Source organism: Thamnophis sirtalis, unplaced genomic scaffold (assembly GCF_051295495.1).
Source record: "Thamnophis sirtalis isolate CommonGarterSnake01/CBP01778 unplaced genomic scaffold, rThaSir2_p1.2 scaffold_13, whole genome shotgun sequence".
NCBI lineage: Eukaryota > Metazoa > Chordata > Lepidosauria > Squamata > Natricidae > Thamnophis > Thamnophis sirtalis.
This window is the reverse complement of record NW_028261393.1, coordinates 1946034-1965449: the sequence shown is the minus strand read 5'-3', so window position 1 is coordinate 1965449 and position 19416 is coordinate 1946034. Positions and strand designations below refer to the sequence as shown.

At 50.7% G+C, this 19416-nt stretch overlaps 1 protein-coding gene across 3 annotated transcripts in view; it reads right to left on the bottom strand.

The window, feature by feature from the left end:
* Positions 1–1205: 1205 nt before the first annotated feature.
* DMPK (DM1 protein kinase) overlaps positions 1206–19416 on the bottom strand; it is a 24570-nt gene continuing 6359 nt past the window's right edge. The window contains exons 2-15 of one of the 3 annotated variants that reach the window (XM_087728410.1): positions 18861–18952; positions 16610–16693; positions 15498–15593; positions 14216–14364; positions 12343–12436; positions 11804–12004; positions 9882–10145; positions 8839–8924; positions 7283–7382; positions 5846–5988; positions 5304–5401; positions 4418–4494; positions 3540–3620; positions 1206–1451 (exon numbers count right to left, since the gene is read on the bottom strand). In XM_087728410.1, the coding sequence (XP_087584536.1) occupies positions 1353–1451; positions 3540–3620; positions 4418–4494; positions 5304–5401; positions 5846–5988; positions 7283–7382; positions 8839–8924; positions 9882–10145; positions 11804–12004; positions 12343–12436; positions 14216–14364; positions 15498–15593; positions 16610–16693; positions 18861–18952 (1664 nt within the window). In that variant the 3' untranslated portion in view covers positions 1206–1352. The remainder of the gene's footprint in view (positions 1452–3539; positions 3621–4417; positions 4495–5303; positions 5402–5845; positions 5989–7282; positions 7383–8838; positions 8925–9881; positions 10146–11803; positions 12005–12342; positions 12437–14215; positions 14365–15497; positions 15594–16609; positions 16694–18860; positions 18953–19416) is intronic. The other 2 variants (XM_087728411.1, XM_087728412.1) reach the window with 2 other exon arrangements.

The following is a 19416-nucleotide window of genomic DNA, read 5'->3' as shown; positions in this document are numbered from 1 at the left end:
GTGGGAACTTGGAGGCTTGTGGACTTCAACTCCCAGAATTCTCCAGCCAGCTCTGCTGGCTGGAGAATTCTGGGAGTTGAAGTCCACAAGCCTCCAAGTTTGGGGGGGGCCCTGTGACCCCAAGATTTCCTTCCATCACAAACATCCCACAAAGACCAGGAAATAATCCGCCTTTATTCCGACTGGGAAACCCAAGAAAGCCTCCCTCGCCTCCTGGGCTCCACAGAGTGGCAAAATGCATCTTCATGCGCGCAGCCAATGCACAATGCCTTGCACAAAGGAGGAATAATAAATATTTGGGGCGTGGAAGGCGAGACAGACAACCCCCCCCTCCCAAGAGGGGCTGATGTGAAAAACCCTAAAACTACCAGTATGCTTTTCCACCCCACCCCACCCCAAAAAACCAAGCTCGTTTTTGATTTATATAAACATGCATCCACACTTCCAAACATAGGGACTAGAGACTTGGGTCTCCTGCTTTGAGGCAGGACAGGCTGCCACGCCGTCGTCGTCATCCCCTCACCATTCGGAATAACTTACTAAGGGTGGGTGGGTGGAACCGAGGAGCGCTACAGAGCTGAGGTTGCCAGCGGGCTTTCAAACGTGGAGAATAGCAAAATGCAAACGGTGGCAGTTTAAAAAGTAGGAGTCCAATGGGCACCAGAAGGCCTGGCGGGGGGTGTTTGGCCTTCGAAGCACATCTGGGAGGCCCCGATTGCAGCTGGCCGAGGGCACCGTTGGGCTAAATTCTTACATCGGTTCTCTGCCAGGCCACCAGGACAGACACGGCCACCTTCTTCTCACTGAAAAGTTGTTACTTCTCACAGGTCACCGAGGAAGGCGGGATGGGGAGGCCTTTCTCCTGCCCCCGGGCCCTTCCGGCCCCCGTCTCCCAAAGGGGCATCGGGTGCAGAAAACAAGCGCTGGGACCCTGAACGGCAAAAGTCACGGGGAAGAATCTCAATATTCTTCGCAGCGTCCTGGGAGAAGCGGTTTCCGGCAGGGCGGCTTCGTCCCGACTCTCTTGGGAACGGTGTGCGTTTCCAGTGCAAAGTGCCATCCGGGATTTGGGGAGGGGGTGTGTGGATTCTATAGGAGGGTCTGTACAGAGTGCAAAGATGCTTAGAAAAGCCCCGGGTTGCGTCTTCAGCTCCTGCTGCTTCCCCTCCCTTTCGACGGTGGGTCGGTGGTCTCGAAGCAAAGGGAGCCCCCGGGAGTGAACCAGAGGGGCGGATGGATCTCCGGGACGTGGCCTCACCATCTTAGCCCAAGCCAGTTTCTCCACCAAAGGGGTTTGCCAAGGCAGCTGCGAGCGGCCGCTGTGCCCGGCTCTTCCTTGCCCCGGCCAGGGTTCAAACGGTTTCCGCTCGGCCCCAGTTGGAGGCCTCCGATCCATGCCCAGCGGTGCACAAGAGCAGGTATCCCACGTGGACGATGCAGGGCCTACGTACCTGGAAAAGGAACACAGACCGGTCAAGATGCCAGGCCCCCAAAGAGCTCTCTCGGGTGGGGGGCTGAAAGAAATTGGATTGCGGAGACCCCGCCCCTCCTGGGCAGAGAATGGCAGGAGCGATCCATGGGGTGTGTCCGCTTGGAAGAGCTGAGTCCCCCCGTCTTAAATCCCCAGTCTCTGGTGGCCGGAACACACTTGCGTCGGCATTAAAACGGGGAGGACACAGCCGTGTTCGCATGGGAACGACCCAGGTAGGAGATGGCCTCGGCCCCAGTTTGGGCTTTAAAAAAAAGGCTCGGCTCAAAACTGGCCAAAATCCCTAGAAGGGCCACCTCCCATAATCCACTCCGGCCACGTTCTGAAAAAGAAAAACTTGCAAACTTCGAGAGAGTTTTTAGCTTGGGGGGGGAAGTGAGGGAGGGGGGAAGGAACACAGAGAAGAGGCTACAGGGGGAGAGAAATTTTGGTGGAAAAGAACCATTTATGGGTAGAAAGTAATTCTGGAAGACACAGAGATGGTCACAAACAAACGGCTTCGAAATTAGCTTGCTTAAATGCATCCCTTCCGGGGTCAGAGGTTACAAGGTTCGGAATCCAGTGGGGGGGGGCGTGGAATGTCGGTGCCGGGGGAGGGAGAGGGTGGGCTTTTTCACCCCCCATCTAGGAAGGCCGGAGGTGTTTCAGAAGAGCCTGGACTATCACTTGTCTGGAAACAGCATAGGGTCTCCTGGTTGAGAAGGGGGTTGGGCTAGAAGACCTCTGAGGCCCCTTCCAACTTGGTTATCCTGAGACCAGGAAACCGGTGGGAGTCAAGCACCCTTTGAGTTGGTCTATCTGGCAAGCCCTTGGGAGCCGAGGTGGCGCGAGTGGTTAGGGTGCAGCACTGCAGGCCACTTCAGCTGACTGTTATCTGCAGTTCGGCGGTTCAAATCTCACTGGCTCAAGGTTGACTCAGCCTTCCATCCTTCTGAGGTGGGTGAAATGAGGACCCAGACTGTGGGGGAAATATGCTGACTCTGTAAACCGCTTAGAGAGGGCTGAAAGCCCTATGAAGCGGTATATAAATCTAACTGCTATTGCTATTGCCTGCCATCTGCCTGCAATTCAGCAGTTCGAATCTCACTGGCTCAAAGGTTGACTCAGCCTTCCATCCTTCCGAGGTGGGTGAAATGAGGACCCAGACTGTGGGGGTGATATGCTGACTCTGTAAGCCGCTTAGAGAGGGCTGAAAGCCCTATGAAGCGGTATATAAGTCTAACTGCTATTAACTGCTATTGCTAAGTCCTCGATTTTTGACTCCAGGTTCTTAAAGCTGGAACAAAGCGGCAGGGATTCTCCCAAAGGAGAAGGCAGCCAGGCAGAACAATGTTGTGTCCTGTTGGCCAGCAGCCAAATCGGAGGAAGAGGAGGAGGAGGAGGGTCAGCATCAGGGCAACCTGAGAGATCCAAGGGGCAGAGAGAGAGAGAGAGACAGGTGGGGCCTGGGCCATCCGTCAGCCCTCAGGTGGAGAGTCAACAGCCCCCAGGTCTGAAGGTGCTGATGAGGAAGAGGAGGAGCAGCTGGGCCCAGTGCCTGACAGAAGGCAGAGGAGAGGAGAGCAGTGGAAATCTATGGGCCGGTCCTTGGGAAGGAAGAGCCAGCGCTGCTAGCAAAGCCCCCTAACTCTGGGGGACGAAAGGCAGGGAGCGGGGTGGAGATGAACAGATGTGGCAGACAATATTCGTCTCTTCCTCTGGACAGACTTCTTAACCGGCATTGAGGGAGAAACTTTTTGCCGGCCCTCCTAACAAAGGAAAGTTGTGAGTTCACTTCAGAGGGTTTGCCGTCTTTGGGAAGCCCTGGGTTCAGGTCCCTTTGCGTGCGGCCTGACCCGCAAGGACACGCCGGGAGAGTCCTGGGTCTCAGGGCAGAGGCCGATGGGCTTCCCGATTCCAATGGTACCCGTGAAAGAAGGAAAGGGTGTGTAGAAAACGCACACTGACCCACAAGAGCTAGTTGTGAGGCATGCACCGGGGCGCGGGGAGTGCTCGGAGCGAGAAAAAGGAAGCGGCGTGCGCCCCCCCCCCGAGAGAGCAGCCAACGTACCCTCGAAAAGAGCAGCAAGTGCCGGTACAGAGGTACCACAAGCGGGTATTCACAGAGCCGGGATGCCGCGGGGCCACTTTGCTGAAAAGAGAAAGCAGAGATCGACGTCAGCAGGGCGCAGCGTCCACCGACGGGCGGGGAAGGGGAGGGGAGACCCGCGTGGCGGCCTCTGTTTCCTTGCGTAGCACCTAAAGCAGTGTTTCTCAACCTTGGCAACTGGAAGATGTCCGGACTTCCAACTCCCAGAATTCCCCAGCCAGCGAATGCTGGCTGGGGAATTCTGGGAGTTGAAGTCCGGACATCTTCCAGTTGCCAAGGTTGAGAAACACTGTCCTAACCACTGCTGGGGAATTCTGGGAGTTGAAGTCCGGACATCTTCCAGTTGCCAAGGTTGAGAAACACTGTCCTAACCACTGCTGGGGAATTCTGGGAGTTGAAGTCCGGACATCTTCCAGTTGCCAAGGTTGAGAAACACTGTCCTAACCACTGCTGGGGAATTCTGGCAGTTGAAGTCTGGACATCTTCAAGTTGCCAAGGTTGAGAAACACTGTCCTAACCACTGCTGGGGAATTCTGGGAGTTGAAGTCCGGACATCTTCCAGTTGCCAAGGTTGAGAAACACTGACCTAAAGGACCGTTCGTGAAACCAAGTTCCTAGTCCTCTTGAAAAGAAAACCCCTCCTCCGTGCCACTTTCTCCTGTTCTTAAGAGAGCCGACGGCTCTTTAAAAGGTTCAAATGGGGGGAAGAAGATCACAGTCCAGGAAAGAAGTGCATCCCCCCCACCCCACCCCCGTCTTATCCCAGCAAAGCTTGTTAGGCCGGACAAAGCCCCCTCCCCCTAAATCCCCTTCCCCCCCCCCTTCCTGGAGAGTCTTACGTGGGCTGGCCGTTCCACGCAGTGCAAGAAAGGCTGCCTGAGGATGGGGGGCCAGGATGGGCTCCAGCCGAAAGCAGCTGGAAGGGAAAGAAAAAGGTGGGGCCAAGGGCCTATCGGCAGTGGGGCGGGACACGCATCCATGCTCAAAATGTGCTGGGCATGCGGGCAGCTGCATCGGGCAAGAATCCCTGCTGCACTCCGAGCCCCCAAGCATCATGCATTCTATGCTAGGGATCCCCTTTGCGCTGTCGAGGGAATTCCCTCCCACATTATGACCTCTTTGCCACCGTCGTTAAGCAAATCACTGCAGTCGTGCGGTCGTTAAGCGAATCTGCCCCCCCCATTGAGTTCGCTTGGCTGGGAAAGTTAGGAACGGTGATCATATACTCCCTTTAACGACTCTCATCCTGTAACTAATTCTACGCTAATCAGGGCGACTGGATAGAGCTGAGCGTTTACCGGCCGGCTGCCCTTCCTGACACCTACGTGGAGTTCACAGCAGATTTTTTTTTTTTCTTTCCATCTGGGAAGGGAAGTATCTGCTGCTACCTAGGCTTGAACTCTCAAACCTTCCGAACGGGAGGTAATTAGCTTCACCCCCAGGCCACCCCGCCGCTCAGAAACAATGACCACAGGACCCCGGGAAAGTGCAACGGTCATATATACGTGCCAGTCGCCAAGCATTTTAATTGGGCCATAAGTGAGAAAACCAGTCGTAAGCCTCTCCGGTGCTGTTGTAACTCCGAACGGTCACTAAACCCATCAGTCAAGGACTCCCTGTACGTTTGGGAGCGCCCCGAGTCACCCCGGGGAGTCGGTGAGGCCAGAGCGGCTCAGGGCAGGGAAGGGGGGGGAGGGTCTACAGGGAAGGGAAAACCGGACTTGCCCTCCTCGGATGCTGCTTTCATGCCTTCGATCTGCTCCTTCAAGCGTTTGATCTGAGTTTCCAGTTCCACATTTCGACTCTCGGCGTCTTTCAGCTGGCTGGGTGGGGAGGGGGGAGGAAAGAAAGAGGCGGTCAGCAGAAAGTTGGGGGTCTTCTGGGGAGCCAGTCACGCTGGCTGGGGAACTATGCGGCTGTTGAAGCCCACAACTCTTCCAACGCCCGAGGTTGGAGACCCCCTGGAGCAAAAGGACCTGCGTTCTGTCGACTCCTAAGCCTCCTTGTTCACCTGGAGAAGATCCAGAGCAGAGGACCTCAACCTTGGCCGGCTGGAGAATTCTGGGAGTTGAAGTCCACACAGGTCTTCAGGTTTGCCAAGTTTGAGGACCTCTGATCCAGAAGGACCAGGATGAAGTCTCTCCTGGATCCCCCTCCCTGACGCTTTCTCCCCCCAAGGGATTGTCCAGAGGGGAGGAGGAAAAAGTCAAGGGGAAACTTTTTGGACTGCAGAGGGCCCCCCCCCCCCCCCGGCCTCTTCAACTCACCTGGCCAAAGTCTGGTTGGCCACCTTGACCACGCCGAGCTCTTGACACAACATCTCCCGGCTCTTCAGTTCCTCCTCGAAGGCTGCCTGCAGTTCGAGAAACATGGGCTGGTCCAGCTTCTGCCCATCGGGGAGTTCACAGGCCTAGCGGGAAAGACGAAGAGGGGAGGCTGTGAGCATCTCCAATGGCTTCCCCTGCGGCTCCCGACCGCGGGAATAAAACCCCAGCCCTGGATTTAAATGTTTTCTCTCTCCTCTCCTCCTTTTCTCTTCTCCCCTTTTCTCTCCTCCTTTCCTCTCTTCTCTCCTTTTCTCCCCTTTTCTCTCTGCTCTACTTTCTCCTCCTTTTCTGTTGTTTTTTTCTTCTTTTCTCCCCTTTTCTCTTCTTTCCTCCTTTCCTCTCTTCTCCTTTTCTCCCCTTGTCTCTCTTCTCTCCTCTCTCCCTTCTTCTTTCTCCTTTTTTCCTTTGTCTTTTCTCCCCTTTTATGTCTCCTCTCTTCTCCTTTTCTCCTTTCCGCTCCTCTTTTCTCCTTTTCTGTTCTTTTTTTCTCCCCTTTTCTCCTCCTTTTCTCCCCTTTTATCTCTCTTCTCTTCTCCTTTTCTCCCCTTTTCTCTCTTCTCTCCTCTCTCCTCTTTCTCCTCCTTTTCTCTCTTGTCTTTTCTCCTTTCCTCCTCTTCTCTTCTTTCGTCCTTTTCTCTCCTCTCCTCTCTCACCTCTTCTTTCTCCTCCTTTTCTCATTTGTCTTTCCTCCCTTTCTCCCCTTTTCTCTCCTATACTTTCTCCTCCTTTTCTGTTGTTTTTTTCTTCTTTTCTCCCCTTTTCTCTTCTTTCCTCCTTTTCCCTCTTCTCCTTTTCTCCCCTTGTCTCTCTCCTCTCCTCTCTCCCTTCTTCTTTCTCCTTTTTTCCTTTGTCTTTTCTCCCCTTTTATGTCTCCTCTCTTCTCCTTTTCTCCTTTCTGCTCCTCTTTTCTCCTTTTCTGTTCTTTTCTTTTTTCCCCTTTTCTCCTCCTCTCCCCTTTTATCTCTCTTCTCCTTTTCTCCTCTTTTCTCTCTTCTCTCCTCTCTCCTCCTCTTTCTCCTCCTTTTCGCCTTTCCTCCCCTTCTCTTCTTTCCTCCTTTTATCTTCTCCTCTCCTCTCTCACCTCTTCTTTCTCCTCCTTTTCTCATTTGTTTTTCCTCCTTTTCTCCCCTTTTATCTCTCTTCTCCTTTTCCTCTCCTCTCCTCTTTTCTTCTCCTTTTCTCCCCGCTTCTCTTATTTCATTTTTGCTCACAGGTCTGTGAAGTGCGTCTTAAATTTTCTTTTTTGAAAGTCTTAAATTTATTTCACTTACTTATTTGCCCTCCCCGCTCTCTCTCTCCCAAATAAGAATTAAGCGATGGCCTCCATGCTGCCTCCTGCAGTGAGAGGTGATGGAGGATTCCCCTTGGTGGACCTACCGGCTCCTCTGGAGGGCTTCCCTGGGCTTCTCCCCTCTTCCCAGCAGGCTCCACATCCATGGCGCTGGGGCAGGGGTCCCTCTCCTTGGGATCTTCCTGTCTGAGAGAGAGGCAGATTCTCACAGCCGCTCAACCCACGGCGTCTGTTCAGTTAGTCCTTGACTTACAACCACCTCCTGCAGTGGCCACCCAGAGTTATAACGGCACTGAAAAAAAGGGACTTAACAACCGTTCTTCAACTTACAACGGTTGCAGAATCCATCGACACGTGACCAAAATGCGGACGCTTGGCAACTGGCATGTATTTATGACGGTTGCAGTGTTCCCCGGGTCACGTGATCCCCCCCTTTGCGACCTTCTGGCCAGCAAAGTTAATGGAGGATTCGCTTAACGACCGTGTGATTAACTTAACAGCTGCGGTGGTTCAACTGGGCCAAGAACGGCTGTAAACGGGGCCAGAAGTTGCTTAACACCCGTCTCGCTTAGCAACGGAAATGTTAGGCTCAATTGTGGTCGTCAGTAAAGGACTCCCTTTAGGTCCAGCTGGTTCTTTCTGACCCTCCACAGCTGGGTTTATTTTTATTTATTTATGGAGAAGAGATCGGGGGCTGCTTGTATTGTATTGTATTGTATTGTATTGTATTGTATTGTATTGTATTGTATTGTATTGTATTATTTGTATGCCGCCCTTCTCCGGGAGGGACTCAGGGCGGCGAACAATTCAAGGGGGGAAAAGGGGAACATAAAAAACAAAATACAAATAATAAAAGTAAACAACAGTCGCACAACCATACAAGTCGAGAGGGGAGGGGAACTCATCACCCCCAGGCCTGCCGGCAAAGCCAGGTTTTGACGGCTTTTTCGGAAGGCCTGGAGAGAGGTGAGGGTCCGAATCCCTGCGGGGAGTTCGTTCCAGAGGGCCGGAGCTGCCACAGAGAAGACCCTCCCCCGGTTAATAGCCAGGTGGCATTGGCTGGTAGATGGCACCCAGAGGTCATGCTACCTAACTCCAGGTGGCTAATGACAACTAAGAAAATGATTGCCATAAAACCTCTAGGAATAATAGAAATCAAAAATCCAGGGTTAAAATATCCGTGTGGCAGAACCAGCCCACCAGCCATATTGGGCCTGTTTGAACTCCTGGCCCAGCTCTTGGGGCCAAAAACCAGAGCTTCCTGCCCTTCTGAGTTTCCCTGGAAAGCAGGTGGAGGACTTGCCACACCCCCTCCCCCAAGGCCATAAAGCTGAGGAATTCTGGGAATTGAAGTCCACCCATCTTGAAAGACGCTGAATGCCAGGATTAGTTCTGCATCTGAAGAACCTGCTGAGAACCATCGTGGGATCCAGGACTTTCGTGGGAATCGACACCGGAAAGAAACGCCCAGGCTCCAGCTTAGCCTCTGAGTGCAAACTTTCCCCCCCCCCCAAACTTTTTAGGTTATTGTTTATTATTCTTTCGCTCCCATTAAGGGAGTCGTCCTTCCATTCTGTAACGAGTGCAAACTTTTATACAAGCTTTTGCAAAGTATAAAAAGGGTGCCAGAAATGCTTCTTACTTCACAGCTGTGTAAGTGTAGGAGTACCCCACAAAGGGCAGCTGGACTCCCAGGGGAGAGGTCTCGATGACGTCCCACAGGGTCTCCTGGAAAAAGAGAGGGAGGGAGGGAGGTTCCCGGTCAGAGCAGACCCAGCTGAGCCTTTAGCAGGGAGAATCAGAACTGAAGGCGGCTCAGCTTTCTTTTTTCTTACATTAAATTATTACTATTTTTAACCAGAGATGTTTGAAAAATCTTACACCGTTTTTTTTTCTGAAATGGTATAATAGAAAAGTGTCCAATTTGGGAACTTTTAAGACTTGTGGACTTCAACTCCCAGAATTCCCCAGCCAGGGAGTCAGAGGCCACAAGTCTTAAAGTTCAAAGGTTGGACCCACCCCTGGACTAGGGTCTCCTGCTTGAGCAGGGGGTTGGATTAGAACAGTGTTTCTCAACCTTGGCGACTTTTAAGTCCCGTGGACTTCAACTCCCAGAATTCCCCCAGCCAGCAGAGCTGGCTGGGGGAATTCTGGGAGTTGAAGTCCACGGGACTTAAAGTCGCCAAGGTTGAGAAACACTGGATTAGAAGACCCCCGAGGTCCCTTCCACCTCTCTCCCAGGTAGCCCTCCACTCACAACCACAATTCAGCCCCAAATTTCCGCTGCTCACCGAGGCAGTCCTTAAGTGAGCTTTGCCCCGTTTGACGGCCTTTCTCGCCCGCTGTGGAGCGAACCCCTGCGGTTGTTAAGCAAGTAAGACGGTTGTTAAGTGAACCGGGCTTTCCCCTCTGACTCTGATTGCCAGAAGGTCACGACAGGGGGGATCGCATGACCCCCGCAACCGTCATAAATACGAGTCAGTTGGTCCCGCTGCCTGAATCTTGATCACGTGACCAAGGGGATGCGGCAACGACACTCCTAAGCCACATTTTTCAGTGCCGGGGGAAGCTTTGAATGGTCGCTAAATGAACGGGTTGTAAGTCGAGGACTACCTGTGAAAGGAATGGGACCTCCCCGGGTGCAGCGGAGGGGGAAAGGGCAGAGAAAAATAAGAGGTCACGTACCCCTCCCCCTCTCACCATGTCGGTGAGACAGTCGTCCACCACGTCGAAGTTGCAAGTGTCCGTGGCATTGGCGAACTCGGGCACGAAGGACGGGCTGCAGTCCCTCAGGCTCTGCCAGTCGATGCCGACGAAGAACGGGTGCTCCTTGAAGTCCTGGACCCCGTTGCGTCCCAGGCGGGTCTCCCGGGAGCAGATCAGCCCTTCGATTAAGGCCTGGGCTTCCGGGGGGATCTCGGGGGTCAAGAGGGGGAAGCGGAAATGCTCCTTGGGGGGGGAAAGAAATGAAGGTTGGGAGAAAGGAGGGAGCCACGAGTAAGCGAAAGCAGAACGGGGTATACGGGGTATGCACTGATGACGTTAGCTAGTTTGGTAACGAGACGCCTGGAAGAAACCCAGCCCCTTCAGAGAGCACCAAGGATCCCACAGCAATGATGTTGTTACCTAGTTGGGTCCTCCGAGTCCCATCTGCCGGTCAATGTCGACTGGCAACTACGCGGAGGAGAGCCTTCTCGGTGGCGGCTCCGACCCTGTGGAACGATCTCCCTGTGGAAATTCATACCCTCACCACCCTCCAGACCTTCCGCACAGCCCTCAGAACCTGGCTATCCCGTCAGGCCTGGGGTTAAGACTACAACCCGCCCGAATAGTATGAATGTTGTGTTTTAATTATGTATTTGTCTTATATGTTAAAAGTTTGTCTCCCCCCCCCCTTTTTAAGTTGTAAGCCGCCCTGAGTCCCCCCAGGGAAAAGGGCGGCATATAAATAAACTTTAAATCTAAAAAATCTAAATCTAAAATGTAACGTCTGCAAGAAAACCACCCAGCTCAGAGAACACAAGGACCTCTCATTTCTCCTCCACAAACCCCGTTCTCCTTTAGCACTGATGATGTTACCTAGTTGGGTTGTGAAACGCCTGCAGCAGGGGTGAAATTCAGCAGGTTCTGGAGGAAATTTTGAGTAGCTTGGAGAACCGTCTCTGTCTGGCCCCAGAGTGCGGGGGGGGGGGTAGGGAATGGGGATTTTGCAGTATCCTTCCCCTGCCACGCCCGCGAAGCCACGCTCACAGAACCGGTAGTAAAAAAAATGGGATTTCACCACCGGTCTGCAGGAAAACTACCCAGCTCAGAGACCACCAAGGAGCCCCCAGGAGTTGCCACCCTACAAAATCGATAGATAGATAGATAGATAGATAGATAGATAGATAGATAGATAGATAGATAGATAGATAGATAGATAGATGATAGATAGATAGATAGATAGATAGATAGATTAGATAGATAGATTAGATAGATTAGATAGATAGATAGATGATAGATAGATAGATAGATAGATAGATGATAGATAGATAGATAGATAGATAGATAGATAGATAGATAGATTAGATAGATAGATAGATAGATAGATAGATAGATAGATAGATAGATAGATAGATAGATAGATAGATAGATAGATAGATAATTTTATTTGTATGCCGCCCTTTTCCCTGGGGGGACTCAGGGCGGCTCACAGTTCAGGGGGAGGGAGGACAAACCATGTTAAACACATAAAACAATACATCGTTAAGAGCACAACATTCATACAATTCGGGTGGAGTCAATATCTTTAACCCCAGGCCTGTCGGAACAGCCAGGTTTTAAGGGCTGTGCGGAAGGCCTGGAGGGTGGTGAGGGTACGAATCTCCATGGGGAGTTCGTTCCATAGGGTCGGAGCTGCCACCGAGAAGGCTCTCCTCCGCGTGGTTGCCAGTCGACATTGACCGGCTGATGGAACTCGGAGGAGGCCTAATCTATGGGATCTAATTGGTCGAGTGGAGGTAATTGGTAGAGCAGGGCACCCTCAAGAACTTCACACCTGGGTCCAGCCGCGGGGCACGTTAAGCCCACCCCTCCCAACCCACTCGGCTGCCCTCCGGGCCACCAACCTTGAAGTGCAGGATCTTGCCGTACGTCTCCGCCACGGAGTCGGCAAAGAAGGGTGTGTGTCCAAAGAACATCTCGTAGGCGAAAACGCCCAGAGACCACCAGTCGCATTCCGTGCCGTAGGGATGAAGCCCATCTTCCACTGCTCGCAAGATCTCCGGGGAGAGGTAATCGGGGGTGCCCACGGCCACTGTGGAACAGACCTGCCACCGTGAGAATGGGGGTGAGAACCTCGGAACCAGAGTCCGAACTGCCCCATCCGGTGTCCGATATGGCCCAGGTTGGAGGGTGGGTGGGTGGGTGGGTGGGTCTTTGGAAAGCCCACAAGTGGGGCACAGAGGGGTGGGGGGGAGTCTTTCCCAGCGGTCCCTGCCAGACCGCCTTGAAGCACCGGCCCTCCGTTGGCAATCCTAGTTTGTGTGTAGCTTTGACAGGAAATCGGAAAGGTCTTTGGGGTCAAAACCAGCCCCCTTGGCCACCATTAAGCCATGATGGTTGTTTCCCCCCATAAAATCCACACTCCTAGGGTTGGAAGCCTCACCGTCCCGTCTTCTCGCAGCTTGAGACAGGATCCGAAATCCCCCAGCCGGATGTGGCCACACCGGTCGAGGAGAATGTTGTCGGGTTTGATGTCCCTGTCGGAGAGAGAACGGAGACGGTTGCCAAGAAGGATTTGGGGGAAGAACCACGAGTGAACTCAGGACGTACAGCTCATCCTCTCAACTTACGGCCCGAAATGTATGTCGCTAAGCAAGGCATTTGTTACGTGAGCTTTGGCCCACTTTATGGCCTTTCTTGCCACAGGTGTTAAGCGGCTGTTAAGTCACATGGTTGTTAAGTGAATCGGGCTTCCTGTCCGTAGGTCACAAAAGGGGACCGCGTGATGCCGGGACACTGCGACCATCAGAAATGTGTTTTTTTTTAATAAAAAGTTTTTTTTATTTGTATTCTCTTATATGTAGTTACAGGTCCACATTGGCATAATTATTGTTTAACTTTATCACTTTTACCTGTTTGTTTTTCCATGTAAAAAGTTAAAATATACATCCTGGGTTGTCTTTCTGTACACCTATTTTGTATTATCTCCCCCCTAACTTTCATTATCTTTTCCCCCTCCCTCCTCTCCTTTCCCTTTCCTTCTTCCCCCTCCCTCTCCCCTACTCCTCTCTCTTCTTCTTTCCCCTCCTACCCTTTCTCCTTCTCTTTCCATCCCTTCCCTCCTTCCTCTCCTTTCCCCTTCTTTTCCTTCTCTCCCCTTTCCCCTCTCCTCCTCTCTCCCTTTCCTTTTCTGTTGTTGTGGTTATCTCTTTTCAGCTCTCAACTGGTGCATTTTCGGGAGGGTGTTCCCACGACTGTCATAAATATGAGCCAGTCTGAATTTTCATCAGGATAGCAATAGCAATAACAGTTAGACTTATATACCACTTCATAGGGCTTTCAGCCCTCTCTAAGCAGTTTACAGAGTCAGCATATTGTCCCCAACAACAATCCGGGTCCTCATTTCACCCACCTCGGAAGGATGGAAGGCTGAGTCAACCCTGAGCCGGTGAGATTTGAACAGCCGAACTGCAGATAACAGTCAGCTGAAGTAGCCTGCAGTGCTGCATTTAACCACAGTTCTAGTCCTACGTTAGGCATGGAAATCAACAGAGTGACTTTGGGCCAATCACTAGGAGACTGTGAGTTCTATAGCAATAGCAATAGCAGTTAGACTTATATACCGCTTCCTAGGGCTTTCAGCCCTCTCTAAGCGGTTTACAGAGTCAGCATATCGCCCCCACAGTCTGGGTCCTCATTTCACCCACCTCGGAAGGATGGAAGGCTGAGTCAACCCTGAGCCGGTGAGATTTGAACAGCCGAACTGCAGATAACAGTCAGCTGAAGTAGCCTGCAGTGCTGCATTTAACCACAGTTCTAGTCCTACGTTAGGCATGGAAATCAACAGAGTGACTTTGGGCCAATCACTAGGAGACTGTGAGTTCTATAGCAATAGCAATAGCAGTTAGACTTATATACCGCTTCCTAGGGCTTTCAGCCCTCTCTAAGCGGTTTACAGAGTCAGCATATCGCCCCCACAGTCTGGGTCCTCATTTTACCCACCTCGGAAGGATGGAAGGCTGAGTCAACCCTGAGCCGGTGAGATTTGAACAGCCGAACTGCAGAACTAGCACTCAGCTGAAGTAGCCTGCAGTGGTGCATTTAACCACTGCGCCACCTCGGCTCCTGCAATGGTCATGTGAAAAGTCATCCTAAGTCCCTTTCGTGCACCTGTAACTCTGCACGGTCGCTAAAGAGATTTGCTGTAAAGTGAGGACTGCCTGTGCATGGGAAGAAGGGTGTCCTGAAGATGGCGAACACGGCATTGGAGCAGCCTCTGCCTCCGCAGATCCGCCTGGGCCCCCAGAGCTACCTACCTGTGCACGTAACCCATGCTGTGGATGGAGTCGATGGCCATCACCATCTCGGCCAAGTAGAACCGGGCCATCTCCAGCGGGATGCGGTCCCCAAATTTGCTCAGCAGGGTCAGGAGGTCACCGCCAACATAGTAGTCCATCACCAGGTACTAGAGAAAGGCAGAAGGAGAAGATCTAAGGGGGGGTGGGTTGCGTTCTTAGACGGGTTGATTGACATCTCCATCACAGCACGGGCTCAATTAGTACGGGATAATAGAGCGTAGTGTTGGTTGGACTACATAGTCCATTCTATGCTACATACCGTATTTTTCGGAGTATAAGGCACAGCTTTTTTCCTCCCAAAAAGAGGGGTGAAAATCTGGGTGCGTCTTATACACTGAATACAGCATTTTTGGCCTCCCGAAACCCCGCCCCCTTCTCCAAAATGGACCTGCAGAGGGTTTGGGAGGCCTTACAAGTGCCGCTGGGGTCGTTTCTTGCTTGTTTTTGCCCCCCCCCAGCCCCCATAAGCATTTTGCGGGCCTCTCAAACTCTCCACAAAAAACGAGGTGTGCAGAGGGTTTGGGGGGGGGGTCTGCAGAGTGCAATTTTTTTTTTTAAATTACTTCTTCAAAATCATGGTGCATCTTATACTCCGAAAAATACAGTCCTCTATACTATCATCTCCTTTTAATGGCCCCATAATCCCTTGCAGGGTGGAGTCTGTGCAGCTGAATGTTTACTGGCCAGATGCCCTTCCTGTCGCCAATGCGGAGTTTTGTTCAGCAGATATATTCTCATTGTGCCCAGAGAGAGAAGTATTTGCCTCTACCTAGGATTGAACTCATGGCCTCCTGATTGGGAAGCGAGAACTCCCCCTCTAGGCCACCACATCACTCCACTATATGCTATACTATATAGCGTATGCTTTGCACTATATACTATGTACTATATACTATACAATGTGCAATATATTATGTAGTTAGTATATAATGTGCCATGTAGAGCAGTGTTTCTCAACCTTGGCAACTTGAAGATGTCCGGACTTCAACTCCCAGAATTCCCCAGCCAGCTGGCTGGGGAATTCTGGGAGTTGAAGTCCGGACATCTTCAAGTTGCCAAGGTTGAGAAACACTGATGTAGAATATATATATATAGTACAGCATAGTATATTACAATATTTTACATTTTCATACCGGCCATCTCCTCTATAAGGCGACTCGGAGGTCTAAATAAATCGAAGTTAGCCACATCTGCATAAATGCTAAGGAAACGATGCTCCCATCAGCCAGGTGGGACTCACCAGGTAATTCTCGTCCTGGAAGGCAAAACGCAGCTGCGTGATCCAGCGCTTGTCTCCGTTAACCAGGACGTCCCTCTCTTCCCTGAAGCAGGAAACCTGGAGCAGCGGAGTTGAGATTGACAAAGAGAGGGTCAAACCTCCTGCTTCGTACAGTGACGGGCACAATGAGGCTCTATCTACAGATCTCTAGTTCAGAGGTCTCCAACCTTGGCCACATTAAGACTTGTGGACTTCAACTCCCAGAATTCCTCAGGCAACTTTGGCAATTTTAAGACTTGTGGACTTCAACTCCCAGAATTCTGGAAGTTGAAGTCCACAAGTCCTAAAGTTGCCAAGGTTGGAGACCCCTGTTCTAGTTGGTCTTGGGCCACCTACTGTCAAACAAAACCTTCCTGCCATCAACGTGGGAAATACAGGCAGTCCTCAACTTATAAGCATCCGTTTAGTGACCATTTGAAGTTACAATCACCAATTTTCACACTTCACAACTATTTGCAGCATCCCCGTGGCCACACGATCAAAAATTTGGGCACCCCTGGCCACTGAGGTGTATTTATAATACATCCCGAGGTCATGTGATTCCCCCTTTGAGACCTTCTTTACCAGCAAAGTCAAGAGGGGACGCCGAGTTCACTTAACGACTGCCTGATTCACTTAACAACCGTGGCACAAAAAAAAAAGCTCGTAAAAATTGGGCTGCACATCTTGACTAGCAATGGACGTTCCAGTCTGAATTGCGGTTGTGGGAAGCTACGCTGTGGGAAATAGCAATAGCAGTTAGACTTATATACCGCTTCACAGGGCTTTCAGCCCTCTCTAAGCGGTTTACAGAGTCAGCATATCGCCCCCAACAACAATCCGGGTCCTCATTTCACCCACCTCGGAAGGATGGAAGACTGAGTCGACCTTGAGCCGGTGAGATTAGAACCGCTGAACTGCAGATAACAGTCAGCTGAAGTGGCCTGCAGTGCTGCACCCTAACCACTGCGCCACCTCGGCTCCAAAGTTGGGACACCAAACACCATGTCTTAAGAAAATCTGTATGGAAAACCCGAATCGAGGCGATTTTTATTGGTTTATTGAGCGTCGAAATGATCTGCCTCTCCTCTTACCTCTCCCCGTTTCAACATGTCCCATTTGTTCATTATTTTCATGGCATACACCTGCGAGGTCCTCTTCTGCTTCACCACCGCCACCTGCGCAGGTAAAAGAGTCAAGGGAGACGCGTGCATGATAAAGCCAATGATAAAAGTTCTGTCGCCAGCTGCCACTCTCTGCTCGCTTCGTGCTTTGAAGACAGACTGCCGTGAACTGTGGGGAGAGGGAATGAAAAGGGGGGGGGGAATGCTTGGGAAAGCAAAAGTAAGTGCTGCATCTCCTCGAGAAGCTGCCTCAAGGTCACCCAGCTGGAAGAAAGAGGGAACCGCGTACCAAACTACCCTTGCACAGTCCGTTAGGAAAACATCTTGAGGAGCTAAGTTCAATGTAAAGATGTTATCAATTTTTTATTCTTTTCCCCCCAATATATTTTAGACTGTTTCTGTTAAAGATTTATACCATGTATGGGTTCTGGGAAGTCGGAGGAGGGAAGGCTGGGGGGGGAGGGGGGAGGGAGGGATGAATATTAGGCTTGACGAGGGGTGTTAGATTTTAATGTAATATGATTGCACATGTATACTGTCTTCTCTTATTTTTTCTTTAAAACTAAGATATGTTAAGTATATGGATATGGAAGCATAAATACCATCAACATAGATTGGAGTTTGCTCAGAAGCGGAAATACACCAATGAGAGGAAGAGTGGGAAACAGCGTGACCCGTCAAAACCGCGTTCCACAAAAGCGCGGTCGACGAAAGCGCGTATGTGACGTCATCACAGCGCGACGAAAAAGATCGAAAAATTGAAATAAAAATTAAATTACAGCAAGCCGATTCACATAAAGGTAAGGGTTAGGTTTAGGGTTAGGGTTAGGGTTAGGTTAAGGGTTAGGGTTAGGTTTAGAGCGTTAGCGTTATGTTTAGCGTTAGGTTAAGGGTTAGCGTTAGGTTTTTCGTTGGGTTAAGGGTTAGGTTTAGGGTTAGGTTTAGGGTTAGGTTTAGGTTTAGGGTTAGGTTTGGGGGGGTTAGGGTAAGGTTTTCGCTTTATTTTTACATTTTTCGATCTTTTTCGTCGCGTTGTGATGACGTCACATACACGCTTTCGTCAACCGCGCTTTTGTCTACCGCGGTGTTGTGGTGGAACCGGGAAACAGATGAGAGAAGAAAGATAGGAAGAGAGGGATAGGAGAGAGGGTAAGGGGGGAAGATGAGGAGGAGAAGGAGGAGTGGAATGGAGAGAGAGGAGAAGGAGAAAGGAAGGGGAAGTAGAGTAGGAAAGGAGGATGGAGGGAAGAAAGGAGGTAGGAGAGAGGTAGAAGAAAGAGGTGTATGGAGAGCAGAAGAGCCAATAATGGGTTTTTATCTTTCTGGGCGTTGATGACAAGAGGAACAGATGTAATTACTACTTAATACAATAGGATACTGGCTATGTAATAGTATACATGTGATTGTATGTTATGAAAATGGAAAATAAAAAAAGTATTTGATTGAGAAAGAGAGAGAAAGAAAAAAAATGAAAACATCTTGCCTGAACCTGATGGGCGATACAGGGCTGGGAGAAGAATTTGGGGATTTTGGCGCGCGATTCTCAGTTCTAGCTTTGCTATACGCCTGATCGCTAATAAAACTATACATTTTTCAACAAATGGAGCCAAGGATCTTTTCTATTTCAGAGGTTTGTGGGAAGTCAGACCCCTGTATTAGCTAATGCATCGTTGGCTTCCAAATTTGGTGTCAGCCTCTGCTTCGCTGCTGCTTTTCGGCTGCCATTGAAACGGGGAGGGGGGGGCATGGTATTTGGGAGGGGAATCATTATGTGCTGGAGGATTGTTATTAGAAGCTGACCATCTATCTGCACATGTGGAAGAAGGGCATTTCCCGCCAAGGCCAACTGTCCAGCATTCCAGCCTGATGATGCTTTTTAAAGACATCTCCCACCTGACTTGGTTGAATTATTATTGGACTATGGAATGGGGTGCCAAGGGGAGGGGATTGAATCATACATGATATCCATTGCTTTCGCGCCAATTTACTCAGGCTCAGCTTTGCTTTGCTACTCATCGTTTGTAATTAGTAAAAGTACACTTAATTCTAAGAACGGAGTTGAGTGGTTTCTTTCCTGATTATTAAATGAAGGAGCACCTGGCATTTGGTCTGCCTCGGAAGGATGGCATCAACCTTGCCGGCCTGAATGCGCGTCTCCCCTCCTTCCCTTTATAGCCACGAGAACCCGGGAGGGTCAAGTCTGAAACGCTTTCTTCCTCACCTCGCTGAAAGCTCCTCGGCCGATCACTTTTAGGATCTCGAAATCGTCTCGCTGCAGCCGGAGCTGTTTTAGTCTGGAGGTTACCGGCTCCGCTGGAGAGAAGGAGAAGCAGAAGGACATTATCGGGGTTCCTCATATAATCCCCACTCTGGGCTAATTAAATGAAATATCTAGGAACCCTGAACCACAGAGGTTAAAGGAGGAGATGTGAGACACCGTCACACTACATTCTGGTCCCGCTTTAGGCTTAGGGCATGAAAACCAGCTGAGTGACTGTTCTGTCCCCCCTTCCTCGCTCGTTAACAGACGACAGGCAGACAAACTTAAAAGGAACTCACTTTATCAGTCCTCGGCTCAGACTGGCTGTGAGCCCAAAAATAAACATAAATAAAGTCTCTGACAAGAAGATAACAGAATGCAAAACAAAACTCTTACAAAGCAATTCACTTCTCCAAGTGTCTCCTTGAATCAGGGTTACAGAAAGCAAATCACTTCTCCAAGTGTCTCTCACAAACAAGCCACGACCGATGAATGATGAACGTTGACTCCTGCAACC